The sequence below is a fragment of the Ceratotherium simum genome, chromosome 3, assembly GCF_057802395.1.
Source record: "Ceratotherium simum simum isolate JZ-2026a chromosome 3, ASM5780239v1, whole genome shotgun sequence".
Taxonomy (NCBI): domain Eukaryota; kingdom Metazoa; phylum Chordata; class Mammalia; order Perissodactyla; family Rhinocerotidae; genus Ceratotherium; species Ceratotherium simum.
The window spans coordinates 52,842,791-52,865,322 of NC_141902.1; the positions used below are offsets into that span (position 1 = coordinate 52,842,791).

Sequence of the window (22,532 nt, forward strand, 5' to 3'; positions counted from 1 at the left end):
TTGAGAGGGGTCAAATGAAATAAAATCTGTGGGTTTGTTATTCTTTTTCCCCATCCTCAGCATTTCAGTTCACAATACTCACTTCATCACATTAGGTTTTATTATTGAGTTTGTATTGTTATTATTGTGTCCAGTAATTAGCCCGTCATAAGGGTCATGGCTCAACTGGGAACTTCCCAGCAGTCCCAGCTGATACTTCTTAGAAATTACACCTCCTGCTTTTCACATCCTACCCCCAAACGATCTCTTTCTCTTGAAAATGCATTTACACAGGATTTGTTTCCTACTTGTGTTTAGATATTTTAATATCTTCCATCATCTATTGTTTGAGCATGGAATATAAAGAAGCATGAGTTGCTCTGGTGGACATTATGGTCTTGGTGGGGTGGCACAAGGCAAGGTGGAATATAATGAAATGACATGGTAAAGACATGATAAAAGAAGCAGAGGAGGCCTCTGAGGGCTTAAGTCATCAGAGAAAGCCCTACGGGAAAGGTAGGATTTTAGCTCAGCGTTAAGAATAGATTGGGTTTGGTTGGAGAAGGTGCAGGGAAAGGATATAGCGTGAGCAGGTGTGTAGAGGTGGGAATGAGTGTAATGAGCCCAGAGGACTCAAAGTGATTAGGATGCCAGCCTGGCTGACGCAGAAGATTTATGCTGAAGAATACTGGGCAAAAGTGGCAGGAGATCATGAGGCAAGGCACTGGAGAGCCCTCCGTACCAGGTTGAGGAGTTTGTGCTGGCACTTCCTGAGCAATGGAGGGGCAGTGTATAAGTTGTGCTTCATCTGGCATGGGAGACACTGGAGGGGGAGACACTGGAGATGGGATACTGGTTGCAGGCTGCAGGAGAAGGCTAAGCAAGATTTGGGTGTGATTGGCTATGGGTGGCCAAGGGAGAGAAGGGGAAGGAATACCAAATGATTCCAGAATGTTTGGCCTGGGTGATTGGGAAGGATATGGGGGTACCTCACTCAGCAATCAATCTTTTGTAGGAATTCTGCCTTTCAAGTGTCTTTCTTTTCCATTGAAATTCTTTCTCCTGCTCCTGCCATGCATGGAACCTGATAACAACAACAGTATGTACTCTCTCCTCTTTTCTAGTGTTGCTTTCCTACCAAAAGCAATAAACCTCACCAACTATGAAATGACTCGTCTTTGGAGAAAGACAAAACAACTTGTGGGTCTTGCAGCTTCCCACTCCCTGCAGATTTTGATCACATGACTAGGAATGAAACAGTAACTATTTCGAAAATCTGTCATAGATGTGTTTTCTCTCCTGTTTTTATTGCCAGACAGTGAGTTAGTGGTTAAGATCATGAATCCCTTTGTCTTAACTTATTCACTCTGAATTGGGGTTTTCCTTTCGAGTTTATACTAAAAGCAATAATAGCTGCAGTTATTATTGCTCTTTGTTGTTGAAATAGTGCCTTCATTAATGTTCCCCCATCTGAACCTTTACTCAACAGCCTGGCAGGTATTATTATTCCCTTCAATAGATGAACAAGCTGAGACTGAAAAGTAACATGTTCATTTACACAGACACCAACTGTCATACCTGGAAATAACACCTGGGATCTGGTTATTTAATTGCCTTCAATATACTACATGCTATTACAGAGACAAAGGAGTTTAATACTTGATCTTGAGTATCTTCTTATAAAATTGGGGAAAGTAGGCATAGATACAGGAACAGTTCAATTACACCCTGTGGCTAAGTGCCCCACTAGATGGCAATAGAAGCAACGAGCAGAAGGTAAGTGATTAATTACCACGTCATAATATGATGCATAAGTATGGGAGGATTGTGTCCATTTCTGGGCTCTGTGTCTTAAGAGGGATGCTGACAACCTAGAGCTTATCCAGGTGAGACTCGCTGAGAATCTGAGGAGCCCCGGGGATCAAAGATGAGGGGACAGATATCTAGGAGAAAAGAACTCAGGGAGGACATTATGCTCTCTCCACTCATTGGAATGCTTGGTATGTGAAAGAAGCTTCTCCATGGTCCCAAGAGTGGGCCAGGAGCTAACGGCAAAAGTTACAGGAAAGAAGACTCCAACTTCCTATAAGGAAGGCTTTCCCAATCACTAGAACACCAAAAATGTATAGAACAAGCTGCCTGATGTGGTAATGAGCTCCCTATCCCTAAAGGTAATCAACGTGGGCCAGGTTAACACCTATTTAGGATGTTGTAGTTTGTGTGCTATTGAGTTTAGAACCAACATAGTGCTATGCTGAGAGGTAGTGTGCTGCAGGGTTTAAGAATGCTGGTTCTGGAGCCTATATGGTGCTCACCCTTGGAACTCAGCAACCATGTTGTGAAGAAGCTAAGCCCCACTGAAAGGCCAGTTGTGTTGGCTAACTCCCCAGCTAAGGCATTGGCTGACAGCCAGCATCAACCACTATACATGTGAATGTGTGAGCCTTCAGATAATTGCAATCCTCCAACTTTTTGAACCATCACATTTGACACCAAATGGAGCAGAGATAAGATACCCTGCCAAACCTTGCCCAAATCGCATATTCACAAGCAAAATAAATGTTATCATTTTAAGCTACTAACTTTGGGGGTAGTTACGTAGCACTGAGTAACTGGAACACAATGCTTATGTGATATTCTGAATTGCCATTTATCTTCAAGGCCACTTATAGGTGCCAAGACAAGGAGAAGGTGGCATTATTTGCAGAAAGGGGTTGGGTGCCTTCAGCTGATGAGAGAAGAGAAGGCTTGGTGACACTATTGGGAGAATATGAATGAGAGAAGAATGAAGAGCTTTGGGGGCACAGCGAAGACTAGGTCCATGGCTTTGTAGTACCCTCCCTCCCCTACACGGTTTTGTGATTTTACTAACTCTGCTGGAGAAAGCAGCCTAGATTGAGCAGGTGCTGGATCCTGACAAGAAGGTGGAAGAGACCTTGAAGGTCTGTAGACGGCCTGCAGAGGAGGAGAGGGTGGTGGATGTGAGAAACACAACACCCAAGGGAACAGAATAAAACAGAATAGATCAGCATATTATTGGCTGTTAGTATGGGAAGGAATTTTAGAGATTGTTTTCTAGGTAAGAAAATCAAGATCAGGCTCTTGGAAAACAACTAAGTACTAATTGTATACTATAGACAGTACAGTTGAATTTCAGAGAAGAGAGGGTAGATTTGGTGAGAAGAATATGAAAGGGTGATGAGTCCCAAAAAGCTTTCTAGACCGGGACACCAGGAAAATTGAGACAGGATGCATATGATATTAGGCTCTTTCTGTGTCTAAGAAGAGGAACAGTTAGTGGTTCTTAAAGGTTAGAGCACGGAATCATGTTGGAAATTTTATCAGTAATACCATAAAGAACAGTTCTCTCATCTTTTAAGGAAAACACTTACACTGGGAACACAGAAGAAGGAAACTAGAGTGGAGGACCAATTTCCTAGCAATCAGACCATGATACTTTCGAATATCTAAGATCTGCTTCCCTGGTGCTGTGAATGTGGGTGGAAGGAGTCAGGCGAGGGAAGATACTAGTAGGCAGTTTACCTGTCTTCCTCATTGCTTTTCAGGCTATAATAAATGTACTTAAAAATTAAGAAGCAATGGTGTAAATCTGGGCTGAAATCTTCTGAGTAGCGATTTCTGCTGAGGGTAACGGAAGTCCTCACAAAGGAAGGAAGTCCTTCCTTTCCTGCAGTGCACAGCATCGATTACCTTCCCGAGAAAAGAACAAAAAAGCAAATTCAGCATCTAGGGTGGAAGAGGAGAGTATTAATCATAGTGAAATTTTACAGGACAGAGGCCTCCCTGGGTCCACTCAGGCCATTTAAAGTTTTTGTGACCCCTCTGGACTAGCACAAGTGCATCATGCACATCAAACCATAAAAGAGAGAAGATGCTTATTCAGAAAGCAGTAATAGCTCAGGACTGGCCTGTGTCTGGATGCATTTCTTCTAACCTCCCGGTTGTCTAAATCAGGTCATCTCAGTAATATTTTTTTCTTCTTTTCAGAAGATGCTATCAAGATGCCGGTTAGCTTGTGCCCAGGGCATTTATTTGGCTCTAAATTAAAAAAAGAAAGAAAGATACCAATGTGGTTTTAATTCTGACAGTTATTATAATGGGTAGGGATTCTAGAAAAAAAAATGTCAAGTCTAGGTGAAGTTGGTAGGCTATGCAATGGACCTAGGGGATTTTTTTGAAAAGGGAGAAGGGAACATGTTCCTGCTGCAGCTTTATTTAGTGCTCAGTGTAGGGTCTGGAGCCAAGGCTGTGATTAGAGTCAAGAGAGCCGTGTGCGTGTGATGTGGAGTGCTTCCCTCGAGATGTCAAGCCCGCCTACTTCTCCCTGCTGTCTAGCAGTTAGAACTAAGACAAGTCAATATAGCTTAGAACTGGGGACTGGAGGGGATCTTAAAAGATCATCTAGGTAATTTCTCTGTCTTCAGGAAGGAGTAAACCAAAATCATTCTATATATATTAAATATCCCTTGTTTGTAAATTATATGTCTCTGGAAGACCTCACAAATGCGCCCTGGGAGAGCTCTTTAGAATTAATTCATCACTACCAGGAAATTGTTTATGTGCAAGCGCTCGTATTTCAGTTTCAGACTTCCCTTTCATCCCTTTGTGAAGAGACACAATAGCTGGTGACTTCCTTCCTGAAAAGAAGCGTTCACATTCTTAATTTCTTTTTTCTTAAATATATTTCTTTCTGAAATCTTTCCTCATACACCCTTAAATAATATTCATTACTTGGTGCTGAGCTCTCCCTCGAGTTGGTTGGTCTGTAGCAATGAAACCCAAACAGGACTCTGTATTCTAGAAAAAGTTCGGCCAGTTGGACACACAAAGAGTAATGACCTAACGATTCTACAGTCCAGAACTTACTCCTCCAGGACCACACGAGGTCTGTAAACCACAGCATGACGATGGCTGATGGTCATTTGTTGCCTTGTTATTTTCCTACCAAACTTGTCTGCAACAGTTCCGTCTTTCCCAATAACCTTCCTTCACCAGATGGCTCTTTAATGGATCATAATTAAATGTTTTCAATTGGTTGTTCAGTGAATATATAGGACCCATTTTTTAACAATTAGGAAATACATGATGCTATGGTCTGAATGTTTGTGTCTCCCCCAAAATTCATTTGTTAAAAACCTAATGCTCACGGTGATGGTATTAGGAAGTAGGCCCCGTGGGAGGTGATTAGGTCGTGAGGGCAGAACCCTCATGAATGAGATCAGTGCCCTCATAAAAGACATCCCAGAGAGCTAGCTCACCCCTTCCACCATGTAGGGACACAGAGAGCAATCTGCAACCGGGAAGAGGGCCCTCACCTGACCAGGCTGGCACCCTGGACTTGGACTTCCAGCCTCCAGAACTGTGAGAAATAAATCTCTGTTGCTTATAAGCTACCCAGTCTGTGGTATTTTGTTATAGCAGCCCAAATGAACTAAGATACTTGGTTAAAAAAAAAAAATACACACACACACACACACACACACACGCACACTGAAAAGTTTTCTTTCAGTACCTGTACTGGCCATCAAGTTTCCTCCTACAGGGTCCAACTCCACTTTCGACTGCTTGTGCATTCATGGAGATAGCCCATGCATATAAAAAGAAATATATATAATGTATTTTTAATACAATTGGCAGTGTACTGTAACACTGCTCTGCGTCTTTTTTAAATTTAATAATATACCTTGGGGATCTTTCTACTTTGGTACACACAGACCTTCCTCATTCTATTTTATGACTGCATAGTATTCTGTTGAGTGGACAGAACATAATATATTTATTCCAAACCTTTCTGAACACTGATTCTATTCTCCAAAACATCCTACACCAGCTGAATATTGTCGAAGGCTCACTCTCATACTTCACCTTCATTGTACAGCTGTGCAGCTGTGCATTGTGCTTGGTGCCATAGGAAATGCAAGAAGCAGTAAATTTGGCAGCCTCTGCTCTCCAGGAAACTACAGTCTCACCAGGGAGAAAAGACATTGGGATGAGGAGGGCTTGATTGCCAATTCTACCCCCGCACAGTTTCCTTTGTTTTCTTGCACATCACACTCTTTCTAATGGCCCTGCATATGGTACAAATGGCCCTTCCACTTGTAGGATGTGTGTGTGATTGTTTGTGAGTCTCATCTAGTGTATACTGGAGCCTCTAGAGCAGGGATCTCAAACCCAAATGCCACAGGGGCCAGAAGGGAGACCTAAATGAGTGAAGCGAAGCAAAGTGAGCCATTTGGGAGAGCACATGCTCTGTTTAAAGGGGAGCAGCCACCTGCTACTTTGCTCCAGGAAGTTATTTTCCTGTGGGTTGCTAGATGTTCTGATTGATGAAAAGGAACCAACGGGTAAAAGGTACATGGGATCTTTCTGCGTCGATTCTCACAACCTCATGTGAATCTACAATTATCTCAAAATAAAAAGTTTAACTTAAAATAAAAGCCAGAAACCTGGATCATTATGTGACAAGACCGAAATTATAAATGTAGCCAAATTTTAACACTGTGCAGGCCCAGCAAAACTCACCCGTAAGCCAGATGCAGTTTCGGGACCACCATTTTGCTATCTGTACGCAGGTGGATCATTATAATTTGATTGGTATGAAGCCTGAGAGAGCCCAATCCATGGACTTTGCTTAAAAAATATTTCTTGTTATTGTGACTATCCATTATCTTTAACAGTGGCCACTGCCACTTACTTGTTGAGTTTCTTCTCATTCTAGGTCCTTGGATGTGGCTCTGTTGCCCAAGCTATCCTCAGTCGAGGACATTTTGGAGGAATTGTCACTATCAATGTTGGATTTGCATCAGCAGTTGTAATGGCCATTTATGTGACTGGAGGTGTCTCTGGTAAGCAATAGAAATAATAATGGGGACTATTAACTCATTGCAGTGTGCTAGAATAGTGCTGGCTGCTCTCCAGTCTTTAGTTTATTCAGATATCACTCCTGCAGGAATATGTATTTGCTTCTGTTTTTATAGATGATATATTAAAATGGCCAGCAAATAGTTAACGACTTGGGCAAAGGCAACATTTAGCAAGAGACAGAGATGGGGGTTAGAACTCAGAACTGGCTGATTCCTAAATCTGACCACTGCATCATATTCTTCATCTGTCAAAATGATCTTTTACTTGTTCTACCCCATGTTGGGAAACTGTTTCCCAGATACTCTGTGAATAGCCCAGTGAAGATCACTTCAACAGAGGCGAGTCCCTAGACCTCGATCCGCAGCCATCAGAGAGAGTCTAGGTCATTGCAAAATGGCTAGTCCTTTCACGGAAGTGCAGGTCTGATCCGAAAGGTCTTGGTCTAATTCTGCCCTGAGGTGGGTTGATGAGAAGCCATTCTCAAGGTTCTGAGAAGCAAAATGAAATGATGATATTTAATGCAGTCTGGAAACTTAGGAAGAAGTTGATGTGGAAATGATCCAGTTCCCAAAGGCACTCGGAATCTTTCAGCAACCTGGTCTAGGTGCTTGAAAGTCTAAGGCAAGACTCTTGGTGATGCTGGACACTGCTGGTGCTGCACATACTTCATCTCGTCTCTCCTCTACAGCAGCACTCAGAGGCGGGTATTATTGTCTCCATTTTACAGAGAAAACTGGAGCTACGTGGGATTAAATAAATTGCTGGAAGTCCCACAGCTGTCATCGGGACAAAAAGTCCCTCTTTACCAAAGAGGCAGAGCAAAGATTTGACCCAGATCTATGTGACTGCAAAGCTCATGTCCCCAATATTACACAATATTTCGAATGGTCTATTATGAGAAGGGCATTCCAGGCAGGGCCTTTGGGCAGAAGAGTCCTGCCGGAGGATCCTGCAGTTAAGCTGGCTGTCCTGGTGACAAATGCTGTCATCGGAGCCCTGAAGAATGATTGCTCAGACTCCCTGGGAGCCTCCTTGGGCTGGGCACCTGGAACAGTCATTTGCTGGCTGGCACCTTTTCCATATCACAGTCGGACTCAGATCCTGGGGCAGTCCGGGTTACAGATTACTGTATAGTATGTGATTTGTTTGGCATGAGCAGTGTATCTGTTCACACTCTTGTCAAGCCTTTGCTGTGACCCCAGCACCGTACTCCCTTCCTAGGGCATCAGAATAACCAGGGGACTGCTGGACTGTACCAAGGCCTAATTACAGTGCGGACCTGACACCAGACGCAGAACACAGTCCTGGCTTAGAGCAAGCATGCGGGATGCTCTGCTGCCACCCCCTACATGCTCCCACTACATTTACAGAAGTGTGATTTCCACAAACCATGCACTATAAATGTGGGCATATTCTCAGCTATTATTTTAGCTGGAGATGTGGTTTTGGAGTATTTCGCTTGCATAACACCCTAAATTGAACATTGTCAAATATTTGCTTAAGATAAATCGTTCCCAGATCCTACCAACATAGCTAGAGCGAGGAGGTGGAGCCTTCCCATCTGGCCCTGGACTGGGGTTAAGCCCCTGTGCTCAGAGGGGTGAGGGACAGAACTGACAGGACTGTTTTCACTAAAGCTTGTTTCTGGGTAAGGGTCAGGAGCTGACCAGATTGTTTACAAGAGAGTGAGACCCCAAAACACAAGTAGAACGGTGTCTGAGCTTGGTTGATAAAAGTTAGCATTGGGTTGGAAAGAGAGCTTATCTCCCCATCTCTGTTTGGAATCTAGTGCTGTTCAGGTTCCCTGAGGACTGGTGGCTTTGGAAACAGGCCAAGACAACACAATGGCCCACCGATGACATCCACACCAACGTCAGTATTGGCTTCAGCAGCCACAGGAATAGGAGAGAAAGACTGTGGGTGGGAGGCGACTTTCTCATGGTGGCTGCAGCTAGGATACTGGTTTGTGGGCACATGTGAGGCCCTCTTTGAGGATTCCAAAAACAACTAACGTATATCGGGCATAAACATAAATGGGATCCCATTTTGTGGTCACAGACTGGTGAGGTCAGCTGACTTGTGGTTTTGAGCTATAAAACATGCCCTGACTGCAGGGAAGTTACTGCACCTGGCTCCCTTGCGAACATGCCAGTGGGCTGGCAATCCAACCCGCCAATCAGAACCCACAGTGCCCTAATTGTGTGGCGTCCCCCACGAAGTGTTTACACTGCATACTCATACCTAGACTATGGTGGTTGCTTTTGATGTAGCATTTCATAAGTAATACAAATTCCCTGGAAAAGCAAAATAGCTTTGCTTAATGACAAATAAAATACTAAGGTTAGCTCCATCACAGAATCGTCTGTAGGTAGTGGGGAGGAGGGGACTTGTCCAGAAGAGAACCTTGAAAATGTTCACCCTGCTCACATAAGGCTTTCATCTCAGGCCTCCTTGACTCTGGTTGCACCCCCGGGCTCTTTATGTAAATAAGCTGATCTTCACAACAACCTTGGCTGGGCTGAGACAAGGGCCAAGTGCACCCCTCTGACTCCAGCACTCATGTTCTTTCCACTACACTGCTCTGCCTTTTCCTTCCACTAAGCCAGGGCGACCATTCATCTCTGCAAGGAGAAATTTTCCTCATTGCTTTGCAAAGCACCCTCACAGACACACCCTCTGTGACGCCCAAACAACTTTCTCTCTCTGTAGATCTTTGTAGTCTGAGCTCTCTGAATAAAGGCCTCTGACTACTTATTTCTTCAACTTTCAAATCTTGAACACCTATGAAGGGCCTTGCAACAGGTGAAGTCCAAGGTGAATAATAGTTCCTGCCTCAGGGTGCTTATGAGGGGCTCAAAAGCATAAACCTATCTACAGGAAGTTTTATTTCGGAACAGGAGCTTGCTAAACAAATAACTCTTAGATTGGTGAACTTGCATGAGGGGAGGTATCTCTGAGGAGGTGATTTCTTATGTCCCCTTGTCCTTTCACAATGGGTCCCTCTGGACTGGCTAGGTTGTGGCTGCTCTCCAACCATCCTTTGGGTGCATAGGAACAGGGCTGACTTCAGGAACTTTCCACCACCGTGTATGCTCCCTTCTCCTAACCCCTGTTTCCAGCTTTCCTTGTAAGCCACACTCCTGCTAGTCACCAGAATTGTGGCTCTCTTGGATTTAAAAGTAAAACAAAACAGTTGACCTGTTTGTAAGGCTTCAGGAAGTCATTTATGCTTTGATATATTGGAATTTTCTCGCTCATATAAGCCCCTGAGTGGCAGGAGCAGGGGAAGAAAGGATTCTTGTGGTTTTGCCAGCAGCCAGAACCTCGCAGCTACAAACCCACTATGGCTTAGAGACTCAAGAAAAGCATAGCTTTCTTCTGTGCCTCAGTTTCCTCACCAGTTAACTGGAGTAGAACTCATCTCGCTGGGTTCTTACAAGGATTAAGTGCATGTAATACCCCAGTGATGGCGTCTGCCAAGTGTTCAATCCATATTGTTGTTACTAGCCAAGCCAGCTGGGGATGTTAGTGACCTACCACAGAGCAAACCCTCTATCTGATCTTGTGGCTACATGAGAATCAAAGAGGCTGATTTCTCTAGCCATAGATGAGGTTGGGGTGATGGAAGTGTTGCTACATTTCTGGATGTGAGAAAAATACACTGTTTATGCAGAGGAATTGTGGAGAATCCACTCAGACACTGTGATCACCTCAAAATAAACTGAGCCGCTTACCCCAGTGAGAGGCACAGCCCACCTACCAAGGATCATTCCCCCTTAAAGAGGCGTCTCTTTTCAGTCCTAAGATTGTTTTTATGTCCTCTGGACATGGACTAAGGAACTGCTAGTGACTTTAAAAAATATATATTGAAATTAACAATTTACATCAATCTCTTTGGGGTTATTGCTTTATAGATCGATAAAACCCAGTAGATAGATGATAGATAGATAGATTAGAGAGATAGATAGATAGATAGATAGATAGACAGATAGACAGACAGATAGATAAAGAAAGAAAGAGAGTAAGAAAATGAACCACTTGAGTACAAGTTTCTTTCTATGTCTGACTCCCTTTTCAGAAGACTAAACTTCCTAAACAATGTTTAATGATGCCATGAAGATTATTGGCCCTCCCTTCCTGCCCACTCAAACACACCCACATACAAGCCTCTGTCTCCTCACGTACAGCTCTCTACCTAGAAGACTGAGTTCTGCTGAGGTATCTACGTAAGGTTTTCTTCATAATAATTCTCCCTGGCCTGCCCTCTGACATTACTAATCATCTTTTCTTCCTTGCAGGTGGCCACATAAACCCGGCTGTGACTTTTGCAATGTGTCTCTTTGGAAGGATGAAATGGTACAAATTTCCTTTTTATGTGGGAGCCCAGTTCTTGGGGGCTTTTGCAGGGGCAGCAACTCTCTTTGGCATTTACTATGGTGAGTAGGGCCCCTGAGTCCGGAGGTTAGGGAGAGCTGGGCATAATTTGAAAGTCAGAATTACTTGGTAGGAAGAAGTGAGATAAGGCAAGAAAAGAAGAATTCTACAATTCATAGACAGTTCTAAGAGTTCTAGTTTCTAAATAATAGGGCCAACGTTATCCTTAGGGTAAGTTCATGAAACCTCTTAATGAAAATGGTCACAACTTAAATGGGTAGCAGAACTTAAAGGAAGTCTATCTTTAGGCCAAACCAGGACTACAGTGTGAACATATACAAAATAAGCAATAGGCCAGTGGCTTTCTCTTATTTGGCTGAGAGAGGAGGCTTTGACTGGTGGCAAAGGCTATGACGAGTAAGTATTTAGAGAAGGAATGTAGAACATAGTCTTCGAAGGAAGAGGCCCAGCAGAGAAACGGGCTATGTGGGGAACCTCTTCCCCCTTCTGTCCAACAGCCAGGGCTTCTGTTCTGCAACAGTCCTGGGGGCAAAACACTGTCCCGACAATCAAAGACCCAGACTTTGGTTCTGTGTGAACTAAATAAGTAGCTGTGTGATTTAAATAAGTCATCTGACCTTATTGGTTTCCTCCTCTGGAAAATGAGGAAATTGAACTAGATGACTTCCAAGGCCCTTCAAACTAAAAATCTTGGCGTTCCATGAAATCAACTGTTAAGGTAGTTCCTTCTGGCTAACCCAAGGTAAGTCTCAATACACAATGACTTCTCAAACTGAAGGGCTTAGGAGCTAGAATTTATGAACCAAGCCTTAAAGAAATACATTGTGGAAAGAGGCCTCTTCCCACAGTGTCTTTCTGAGAATTAGAGCCTAAGAAGACTACAGGGGAATTCAAGACCAGACCAGAGACTCAGAAAGCCAGCTGCTGTGGCAAGAGAGACTTGGGGTCAGCACTGGCTATGTGGGGGACTGCTGTCTTCCTTGCCCTAAGGTCATCTGCACTGTACCATGACACGCTCAAATTCTGGACTGGTGTTAGGGGTTACTGAGAACCCTCTGGGAATTCTGCCTAAAGTAAGTCCAAGCTCCACTTTGGCTTTCAGTCAATCTCAAAAATTCCAAGAATTCCCCCAAAAGAAGATTGGTTCCCAGGACTCACTGGCTAAGGATCTGGCTCAAGTTTAGAGTGAACCATCAAGGGCAGCCAGGGCTTTCTACCTTTGACCCACCATCCTGGGATTTCTCTGGGCATTTCTAAAACTACCATACTATGAAGCGAAGAGAGGCAAATGATATGGATCTGCCACACTGAACCTGAGTATTTGACTGCGGTTCTTTAGCGCAAGACCTGGCACACGTGTCCCTCTTTCCTTCCCAGAGTACGCTAACATGCCAGAGCTCTGTCTTCCGTAGATGGACTTATGTCCTTTGCTGGTGGAAAACTGCTCATCGTGGGAGAAAATGCAACAGCACACATTTTTGCAACATATCCATCTCCATATTTGTCTCTGGCGAATGCATTTGCAGATCAAGTAAGTGTACATTCAACATAGATCTAACTTTGATGAAAAGACATAATCTAAGAGGGGAATGCAAAGGGGCATTGCAGGCCTTTCAGAAAGGAAAGGCTGTGTTTCCAAAGTCAGAGGTCGCTAGGCATAACCCAAGCTTTCTTGACAAATATTGCCTTTGCTGAAATTGACACCGTTAAGAAAGTTTTCTGCTTCCTCTTTAATACATACACTTGTGTTAAAAAAAAAATTCAAGTGAGCAAATTTTAAAGATCTTATTGGCTTTATTCAACGATTCATGAATTGGGCAGAATCCTAGCTAGCAAATATAAAAGAGGTCCAAAGAGCTGTACAAAATGGAAGGCTTTATAGGCGGAAGGAGGTGGAACAAGGAAGTTACTAGTGAAGAGTGAATTGTCATAGGCAAGGTCACCTTCCTTTGAGGGCGACAGGGGTCTGTCAGGCAGATTACCTCACTAGTGCTGACCAGATAATTCCAGACTGACTGGTGAGGTTCACATTCCTGGGAAAGGCTAAAACTACATTTAGGTTAGGTATGAAGTCTTGGGCTTAGCACAAGTGACCCCATTTTGGGCCTGTTGTCTCTTTTTTAATACTTGTTTTACATCAGTTGAGGTCTAGAAAAGAGTGGATATTTCAACTGCTGTAGGGGCAAATGGGGTTTGCTTCACTATTATTGCATCTTTTGTGCACATTACCTAAATGTGGAGGCCACCAGAAAAGACGTTTTGATCTCAGTTCAAGGACTGTGGAGTGTGATCATTGAGGCTGGAGTATCATGGGTTCTCTGTGTCTCCCCATGTGCACAGGTTTATCCAAACTCTCAAGGTAGACAGAAGTGTCTCTGCTTTACTGACATTTAAACAAACTGTATCTAAGCATTTGTAGTATAGCCAATAGCACAATGATTCTAGTCAGTTTGTGGCAGGATCAACATTGTCAACCCAACAGACTCTTCCTCCCTTACTGTATCCCAGGAAGGCTGCTTGGTTAAGGCAAAAGAAGGAAGGCAGGAAGGGAGGGAGGGAGGGAGGGAGGAAGGACGGTCATCTTCTCCAGCAACTCTAAGATCTTCTCTTGTGATTAGCACTTATACAGTGGGGCAGGTTAGAGTGGGCATGTGTATAAAATGGATCTTCCAGTTTGCCAACTCTGCTTATCTCCATTTAACAGATGGATGAAGAAACTATGTCTTCAGATTTTTGATCAATAAACCAAACAGGCAACAAGTTTTCATAGAGCACTCTTTATGTGCTCAGCCCTGTGTCTGGAGCTTGAGGGAGAAGTAAATGTGAGCTGTAAAGATCCAAGATTTAGAGTCTGAGTGCCTGAATTAAAATAAGAGTCCTGCCCACAACTCCCTGTGTAACTTCAGTAAATTACTGGACTTTTAGCGTCTCAGGTTTTTCATTTGTGAAATGGGGATAATATTAGGACTTATCAGATTACTTGTAAGGATAAAATGAATAATATGAAGAAAATGCATTGTAAATAGAATCTGCCCAGGATTTAGAATCTAGTTGAAGAACAAAATGATCATATAAGAACAAGAGGAACAATGCAAAACTGAATATAATTAGACAAGAAAGTGAACTCTAAGGGCCACATTAGTAATTTGGAACAAAGATGGGATGATAGAAAAAGTTTCAGTGGAAAAGATACAGAGAGATGTAGCTGCTAGAAAAAGGAATGTTATCATAATCTGCAAAAATAGAGCACAGTATTCAAATGAAGTAGTTGAGGGTCTTCCTCTACTCTATCCTGGGAGTATTAAACTCATTTCCAAATGTCACACTTCTACGGAGCATGCAACCAAAGGAGAGGAACCAAAAAGGTAATGATGTCACCCAGCAATGAGTGGAGAATGGGGATGTTTGCTCAGGAGAAGGTGTGTGTGTAAGGGAGTTGGGGGGATGGATGGGATGGGATACGATAGTAGCTTTCAAAGATTTGAAGGGCTGTCAAGTGCAAAAACTTGGTGTATGTGCCCCCCATGGAGATTTGGTGGAAGTACAATGCTTGGTACATAATAAATACTCAATAAATATTTATTAAATGATGAGTCCATAAATAAATGAAATTATGGTGAGATAAATTTACATTCAATAAAAGAAAGACTTTTCTAGCAATTGGGGCTGGGCTAAATATAGACCCTGTTTCCCCAGGACAACAGTCACTAGAGGTTTGGAGGCTTGTCTGGGTAACCTCTAGGGGTAGAAAGTGGGAATGGGGAGATTCTCGAGGAGATTCTAACACCAGATGGAAGACAGTGTGGGATACGTCACCTTTAAGGTGTTTTTCCAACTTGGAGACTAGATTAGCCAGTGGGAAACTTGGAAAAACTGGTGCCCTTTGAAGGAATGGGGCAGGAGGGTAGTTGTTTCATAAACTTGGGACAGCAACGCAAAAAAAGATGTGAGGAGGGAAGGTTAGGAGGAGGGGGAAAGACATCACTGAAGGCAAGATGGTGGGGTTCCTTAGCTGGGCATCGGTCTCTACTGAGAGAGAGAGAGAGAGAGAGAGAGAGAGAGACAGAGAGAGATTGACCAGGTGATTTAGTCTAGCTTCAAAGTGCCGGGAGTCTGTTCTCCTAGGCAGGTCGGGAAGGACAGGGAGGGTGGTAACTGTCAACCCTTACATGCACACATTGATTAGAGCAATTAGCTGCGTATTTTCTGAGTCAATAAGGGCCCCAGGGGGTGCCTCAGAATGGACTTTGGGGTTGGGTAAGAGTTACAGGTTTCTCAGGGATCCTATTTTCCATTAGATTCAGGCCCAATTTATCTTATAATGAAGAAGATAGGATTGGAGTCAAGGGCTGTTGAAGGACCCTTAGTGATTTCTCATGTGAACTCAAGTCCTTTCCATTGGAGGTAAGAGAGAAAGAATGTGACTTTCTCTCTCAAACCTCGGAGAAAAGGACTATGACTTTGTTTCTTGTGATTTGGACCCACAGTCACCTCCCTATACTCTCAGGCTGTTCTGAGAATGTGAGGAGCAAGTGAAGACTCCAGCCCCATATACTTTCTGCCAGAGACAGCCCTTCTCCACTAAGTCCTGGAGCAATGCTCTTCTCCTTCTTTCCCCTCCAGATAATTAGCAGGCCCCAGGACATCCCTGACACAGGGTCACTCCAAGGGCAAGAGAATGGCACGAGCCTGCCTTAGAATTCTGCAGTGTTCCAGGAGCCTGGTCCCAGCCCTGACTCTTCCCATGCATTTGCCCTTGCACAAGTTACTCAGAATCTTCTGAAACCTCAGTTCAGTCTTCTGATAAATGGCATCAATAATACCTGAGTAATACACCATGGCAATAAAATCCCCAGCGCATAGTAGTCAGTCAACAAATAGTCATTTTTCTACCTTTGGTCAGCCCTTTCTCCCTCCTTCTCTTTCTCCCTTCCTCCCAACTTTGTTCTTCTAATGGAATCTTGTAGAATTTTACGTGTTCTCCCAATTCCTATTCTCAGGATGTTTCACCAGGTGTCTCAGTCACAAGGAAATTGCTCGGTCTTCTGGTCAGTGGAGGTTCAACCTCACTGAGGGTTAGCATGTCTTGCCTGATGTTCATCCACATATCATCTCCTCAGCTCTCCTCACTGTGTGCTTATCTCAAAGTGGGTTGCCGTTTCTCTAAAGACCATGGTTTTAAGCCAGATATTATACGTAGCTAAGTAGAGAAAATAAATGTTAGAAAACCCTGGTGCTCCAACCATTAGCAATTCCTGAAGGCTCTGTATTCTTTAGGCTTTCAGGGGAGTCTTGGAAAGTGGCAATTATCAGTCAGTGGACACCCAACAGAACACTTGACCACCACAGCCATATTTCTGGGTCACCTTATCTCAAGATCACTAAATTGTTTAGCTCTAAATATTGTCCAAGCATATTCCATAATGTAATTAATAAACAATCATTGTTTCAGCTGTTAAATATTTATTGGCATCTGCTGAGCCAGGTAAACTCCATGTTGTTCCTTCTTCAAGGAGTTCAGGGCTGGTGCTTAATCTGACAAGTAAACAGATCACTGTCTTACAGGGTGCTAAGGGCTGTGATAGAAGCCAACTCAGAATGCAATGGAAGCCCAGAGAAGGAAGCTTCTACTCTGCCTGGGAGGGTGGGGAAAGGCTTTTCAGAGAAAAGAGGTCTTGGGAGAACACCTCTCTTTGAATACAAATTCTTTCTGTCTTATCATTTTGGAAAGCAGATGAAATGATGAAGTTGCCTTGTTCTCATTCTGACTCTTCTGCTTATGGGCTGTGTGCCCTTGGGCAAGTTTCTTAACCTCTTTCTACTCAGATGTCCTCACCTGTAAACCTACAATAATAATACGACTTATCTCACAAATTGTTATGAAGTCCTAATGAGAAAAAGCCTATGAAGAACCTGGTACATAGTCAGTTTTCAGTAAATAGTAGCTATCATTTAGCTGTTAAAGTAAAATAATAGTTTGGAATGTTTAGAAAATAGAGAGTGGGGAAAACACCACCTATAACCCACCACTTCAGAATACCTATTATCATTATGTGTATATTCTCTTACACTTTTTCTTTTACGTGTGTGCTTACATGTAAAATATAATGCACATATAATTTTTCACTTAATATCATAAGCACTTTTAAATGTGACCCCATAGCTTTTTTATTGTTTTAATGCCATATAATAGCCTATAAAATGGGCACTCCATAATTTAGTTAGCCATTTCTCTATTGATGTGTACTTAAGTGGCTTCCAGATCTTCAGTACTATAAATAATTCATAAGTGAACACGTTTGTTTTATGATTTTTCCATATTTTAGATTATTTCTATGGAATGGTTCTCAAATATCCAGCTGGGTCAAATTGAATAAATTACTTTATGTGTTTTTTTTTTTAATGCATATTGATAAATTACTGCTGAATTTCCTTTCGGAAGTGTGGTATGTGTTTAGTTCTGCTAGAAAAGCCTGAGAGAACTGGTATCATTTCCCTAACTTTGGTATTGTTTGCATTTTTTCATTACAAATCAGTTTTTCTCAATTATTTGTTTCTTAATTCTATTTTTCTTTTATGAATTTTCAGTTTGTTTCCTTTGGCTGTTTATCTGTTGATGTCTGACATTGCTTTTCTCGCCAATTTGAATGAACCCCTTGATTCATTTCTCCAGCCTGCAGCTTGCCTTTCTGTTTAACTGGGTAGTAGCTAGCAGGACAGCATAGTCAAGCTACCAGTCTCCAGAGCTGAACCCTCTGGGTCCATACCTGCCTGCCACTGACTAAGTGTGTGGCCTTGGGTAGGTAACTAATCTGTAAAGGAGGGTGCTATTAGCACCACGTCTAGGATTGCTGTGATAAGAAGAGTGCCTGGCACAGTGTCCTCACCCAGTGTATGTTAGTTATTACTAGGTTTGTTTTAACGAGAAGGAGTGAATTCTGAGGTGGGCAAGTGGGCAGACTATCAGCTAACCCCTTGCACATTTTCTCCCTCTCCAGGTAGTGGCCACCATGTTCCTCCTCATGATCATCTTCGCCATTTTTGACTCCAGAAACATGGGAGTCCCCAAAGGCCTAGAGCCCATTGTCATCGGCCTCCTGATTGTCGTCATTGCTTCCTCTTTGGGACTGAACAGTGGCTGTGCCATGAACCCGGCTCGAGACCTGGGTCCCAGATTTTTCACTGCTTTGGCAGGATGGGGGTTTGAGGTCTTCACGTAAGTAACAACGGTGGGAGGAGAGAAAGATTCATTCTTCGCCTTATCAGGGAGAGCTGTGCTTTGACTTGGAGATCCAGGAGAGTTCAGGTGGGAGGATGGAGGTGAAGTGCATACTCTGGTCATCAGCGTGAAACTTTTCACTGGTGATTGGTGATTTAGGGCAGGGGGTGTGTACGAGAGAGGGAAAGATGAAGAAATAGAGAGACAGACACAGATACAGAAAGACAGTGAAAGAGAGAGAGACAAAGAGACAGAGGCTCTAAGTAAACTCAAAAGGGATAGGCCTGTCCTATATAATAATAATGATTCCTCAGTTGGTATATGGTTTTATGTGAATATTTTAGTTGTATAACTTGTCTACAGGTTCACTTTATGACAAAGTTAAGACTGGAATTTACATCTGATACTACTACAGGGCTCTTTCTAGTGAGCCAGGCTAGTTATGCTTCATTCATTCATTCACTATTCAACAGATCTTCATTGAGTATTGTCTATACTATAGTCACTGTGCTACGTAAGGCAATTTCAAACTCAGCTAAGACACTAGCCTTGAGCAATGTAATAAGTGATCTAGCAACCCCTAAAACAAAGTGCTGAGGGAACACAGACACGGGAGTGTCTAGCTCTGCCTGGGGAAGTCAGAGAAGGCACCACCAAAGAAGTGAGAGCTGGCTTGGGTCTTGAGGTATGAGTAAGAGATTCCTGGCAGAACAGATATAAAAGACAGTCTGTGCACAGGAAATGGCAAGACCCCATGCTTTCCACCTCAGAATGTGCTGAGGAAATATGCCAACTTGGTACCAAGTTGGTACCAAGTTGGTACCAAGCTCACAGGACAAACTTTGCCCATTATTTCCTTCCCATGTTCTCCTCATAAAGTCACAGTGGCCCGTCCCATCCATTCACTGCATCCATTCCTGCATCCCAGAAGGGAACTCACAGGGCTCTAACGTGGAGAAAGAGAAGTAGGAAAAACATATGTGAGCAAATTTTAATGTTTGCTGTGAGAACAAAAGACTTGAGTGTCCCTAAATGCTGATCAGCACGTATAGTCAGACACATATGATGACTTATTTAAGGAAGAGTTTGCATTGCTTTCACCAGTAAGAAAAACAAACTATTAAAATAACTGACACCACTCAGATTACAGACAGCATTGAAAGCCCTAGAGTGTAAGCATCATGAGGATGGGGACCTTGACAGCTTTTCACTGTTGTATCCACCATGAGTAGAATGGGGCTTGGCACACAGAAAGTCCCAATAAAAGTTACTGAATCAAAGAATGGGTAAGTGCTATGTGCCAGACATGTCCTAGGAGATGAGGATACAAAGAAGATCAAGCAACATTCCCTATCTTTAAGAAACTAGCAATACAATGAATTTTCTAGAGCAATGTCTCTCAACTAGAGGCAATTTTGTCCCCAGGGACATTTGTCTGGAGGCATTTTTGGTTGTCACAACTGGGGACGGTGGAGGCAGAAGTTGTTACTGGCATCTAGTGGGTAAAGGTCAGGGATACTGCTAAGCATCCTACAGTACCCAGGACAGATCCCCACAACAAAGAATTATTTGGCCAAAAATGTTCAAGAGTGCACGGTTGGGGAGCTCTGTTCCAGAATGATCACCACTAGAACATGAAAAGATTGAACAAAATGTCACCAACTATGAAGGATCCTTTGTAGTCTTCCAATGGAGAATCAAAAACATATGTCCGAAAGATCTCCTTCTTCCCAGAGGCTAGAATTAGCCCATGAGTTTCCTTTAATCTCATCTTCCTGAGCTTCACTCTAGGAGACCACTGCCTCCACCACCAGGTCACCTCTGTTAGCTTCACACAGACCCCTAGAACAAAGATGCCTCAAGGTGATCTGGTCTCCCTTTGAGCCCATCTTGGTGGTTCACCCAAAGCTCTAAGAGTCATGGTGGTTCTAAAACAGGTAGAGTTCTTGCTTATTCTCTCTTTGCTTTGTTAAGTATATGGTGGGAGACCATGTCTGTGGGAGAATGCTGGGGTAACCTAATGCCAAACTCTGAGCTCCATGTCCCTTGTTTAGCATCAAGAGTCTTTTCCCTTCATGCATTCATTTATTCATCCACACAGCTACCTGATCTCTCATTCAAGGCCCTGTGCTAAAGATGATAAGACCCAGTTGCTGCCCTTCACTGTTTTATTTAAGTTCTATTTCAGAGGGGTTAACACAGGCTTCTACACAAGGTTGAAGCTGTCAAGTGCCATTAAAGAAATTTGACTGATTAACTCCAGAAATTGAGAGAAGGTTTCCAAATTTAGGAATGATGGGGGTGGAAGTAGGGCCATTTTATAGCATTTTGACATACTTAAACAGGGAACAAAGAGGTTATTTCAAGAAGAGAGGATCTTGTATATGAAGACCGATTGTTAAAATAACAAGTGGTCTAGTCCAGCTGGAAGGGCGCATGAAGAAGTTTGGAAAGGGCAACTGTTGTCAGATCATAGAGGACCTAGACTCCCAGAACGAAAATTTTGGGTTTTTGATGCTCCCTGTTCTAGAAGTGATGGGGAACAGCAAAGGATTTAGGGCAGAAATTTGACATGTTTACAACCTCAATTTAGGAAAATTAACCTGACATCATTGCATAAAATGGATTAAAAGAGAGAGAGTAGAAGGGGCAGAAACCAGTTAGGTAAGAGATAGGCTGGCTGGTAATCTTCACACAGAAAGTTCCCAAGAAAACCTTTGAGGGGTGATAGGTCTCCAAAGTGTCCCTAGAGTGTCCCATCCTATCAATGTTTGCTGTCCAAGGTAAGCATCTCAGTAGTTACCCTAGCTTGGATCCACAGCCAAGATCTCTGATAAAACCAAGACTACCTTATTCTTGGATCCTCACTTGCCCCTGTATGGCAGGCATTGAGGATGACTGGGGGAGTGGGCACCAGAGGGTCTGACAAGGGCAAGAGTCAATGGCCCCTGCCTGACTCTTGCTTTTCCCTTCAATATAGAATGTTTCCTATGCAAGTTCTCTCCACTAATTCACATTAAGGTGTTAATGACTGAATGGATGAAAGATCTCAGAGATGTTGTTAATTTTTTAAATAGTTTATCCAAAGGAATGAATCTCTGATGATGGTACCTTAAGCAATGGACACAGACATTTTCTTGGCAACCCCAAAATCATAGCGTGCAAATGACCCTGTGTACACATGAGACTGAGCCAGGCAGGGAACCATATCTGAGCTCCTCCATTTATGACACATCTCTGGCACAATGCATTCAGCTCTGATAAAAGGAAGAAAGTCCAGCCAGGAAAGGAGGACGTGTGCTGGAGGACATATCTTGGATCCTAATCTGTTAAATGACAGTGAGAAATTCGCCATAACACAGCGACGGAGGAAAGGAAGTTATGGACCAAATAACGCGGCTTATACTTGCTTCATGTATTTACCTGAAGAGAAGGCTCCTAGTTCTTTAAAGCCCATGTACCTCTCATCGAAAAGTCCATCTGGATTTGGGGGCGTGGGAAAGGGCGCTGTGAGAACAGCAGAGTGCAGCGACCTCTCTCCCATGCAGTAAGAGTGACATCTGGTGGCTGCTGTGCTCAATCTCAGCGCTCTTCCCCGGAGCCTGCATTTACGATCTAAGATTTCTGATCTAAGGCAGTGCTTGGATGACCCAGGTGGAAGGGACCACCGCGCAGATGGAAGCACGAAGCTCAGGGAGGGGCACACTTGCCCAAAGACCTTCTAGACAGTGCTGAGATAAGAACTAGGTCTCACGAATTCTAGGACAGGCATCTTGTTTTGTGCTTATTTCCTTTATTATCCTTTGTAATCAAAATTTGATACAAACAAAAGGACCCATGGAACATATGTGTAGTTATTAAGCATAACGATAAAAAGAACAGCCAGGCATCCTTCCCCGATACAACACTGTGAAATCCTCGCGTATCTGTGCGCTCCTTCGGATTCCTCTGCCTCCTCCGCGTTATCCTAAATTTTTTTGTTCATCATTCTCCTGCTTTTAAAATTTTATCTCAAATTTATATATCCTTAAACAGTATACTGTATAGTTTTTCT

At 43.2% G+C, this 22,532-nt stretch overlaps 1 protein-coding gene across 1 annotated transcript in view; it reads left to right on the forward strand.

Annotated features, from left to right (window-relative positions):
• Positions 1-22,532, forward strand: part of AQP9 (aquaporin 9) — a 44,305-nt gene that overhangs the window by 19,095 nt on the left and 2,678 nt on the right. Inside the window, exons 2-5 of the mRNA XM_004421625.3 lie at positions 6,719-6,845; positions 11,163-11,300; positions 12,672-12,790; positions 18,258-18,475. Of these exons, the coding sequence (XP_004421682.1) occupies positions 6,719-6,845; positions 11,163-11,300; positions 12,672-12,790; positions 18,258-18,475 (602 nt within the window). The remainder of the gene's footprint in view (positions 1-6,718; positions 6,846-11,162; positions 11,301-12,671; positions 12,791-18,257; positions 18,476-22,532) is intronic.